General features: G+C 59.9%; 1 protein-coding gene across 1 annotated transcript in view; it reads right to left on the reverse strand.

Moving 5' to 3' along the window:
• Positions 1 to 788, reverse strand: part of RYR1 (ryanodine receptor 1) — a 115724-nt gene that overhangs the window by 61377 nt on the left and 53559 nt on the right. Inside the window, 2 exon segments of the mRNA XM_077773631.1 lie at positions 124 to 202; positions 318 to 481. Of these exon segments, the coding sequence (XP_077629757.1) occupies positions 124 to 202; positions 318 to 481 (243 nt within the window).

The raw sequence follows: 788 nt of genomic DNA on the forward strand, positions 1-788 counted from the left end.
GTTTGGTGTTTCAGGGAAATCTGGAGCCTCCTGGGAGACCTGGGTCTGGGGGAAGGTGAGGTCTTGAGGAAGGCCGGCAGGAACGGGGGTGCTGGGGGGTGGGAGGAGGACCCTGACGCCAACCTTGTCGAACGCCCACTTCTCGTGTGTGTACTCGGCAAACTTGTTAATGAAGGAGTCCAGCTTCTCTGGGATGATCACACTATGCGGGGGATGGGGTGGGCAGAGGTCAGCGCGGGCCCGTCCTTCCATGTCCGAAAACTTCTCCGTCCCCCAGCCCCCAGGCCCCACCCTGCTCCTGCCCCCAGGCCTCTCACTTGAGGGTCTCCACGGGCCGAGGGTCAAAGTTGCCTTCAGCATCCACTGTGGCCTTTTTCTCGGCCTTGGATGAGTATGAGGCATCCACGTAGTCGGGGGGCAGGGCCCCTGCGATGGCGCACAGACAGGGCATAGCCATGCGGTATAGGTCTGGATCATACTTCTGGGGATGCCGGGAGGGGGGTGGGGGTGGGAGTGGGGTCACTGCAGGCCTGGCTGAGCCTTCAAATCTTGGAGCCCTAGGACTCCAAACTCACCCCTCCAACTTGCCCTCTCCCTGACCCCCCAGATGTCAGTTTCCAGGTCTCTCCCCGAAATGCAAACCTCAGCCCACCTGGCCTCTCCAAAGCCACCCCTATATCACCCCTCTCTAAGCCCCTAGACTCTAAGCAAGCCCATCGCGTCTTCCATAACAGCCAAATCAGAGACCCAACTCATAGATTCTCCCGGATCCAAACCTGCAGAACAAT

Source organism: Crocuta crocuta, unplaced genomic scaffold, assembly GCF_008692635.1.
Source record: "Crocuta crocuta isolate KB4526 unplaced genomic scaffold, BGI_CrCroc_1.0 scaffold267, whole genome shotgun sequence".
NCBI lineage: Eukaryota > Metazoa > Chordata > Mammalia > Carnivora > Hyaenidae > Crocuta > Crocuta crocuta.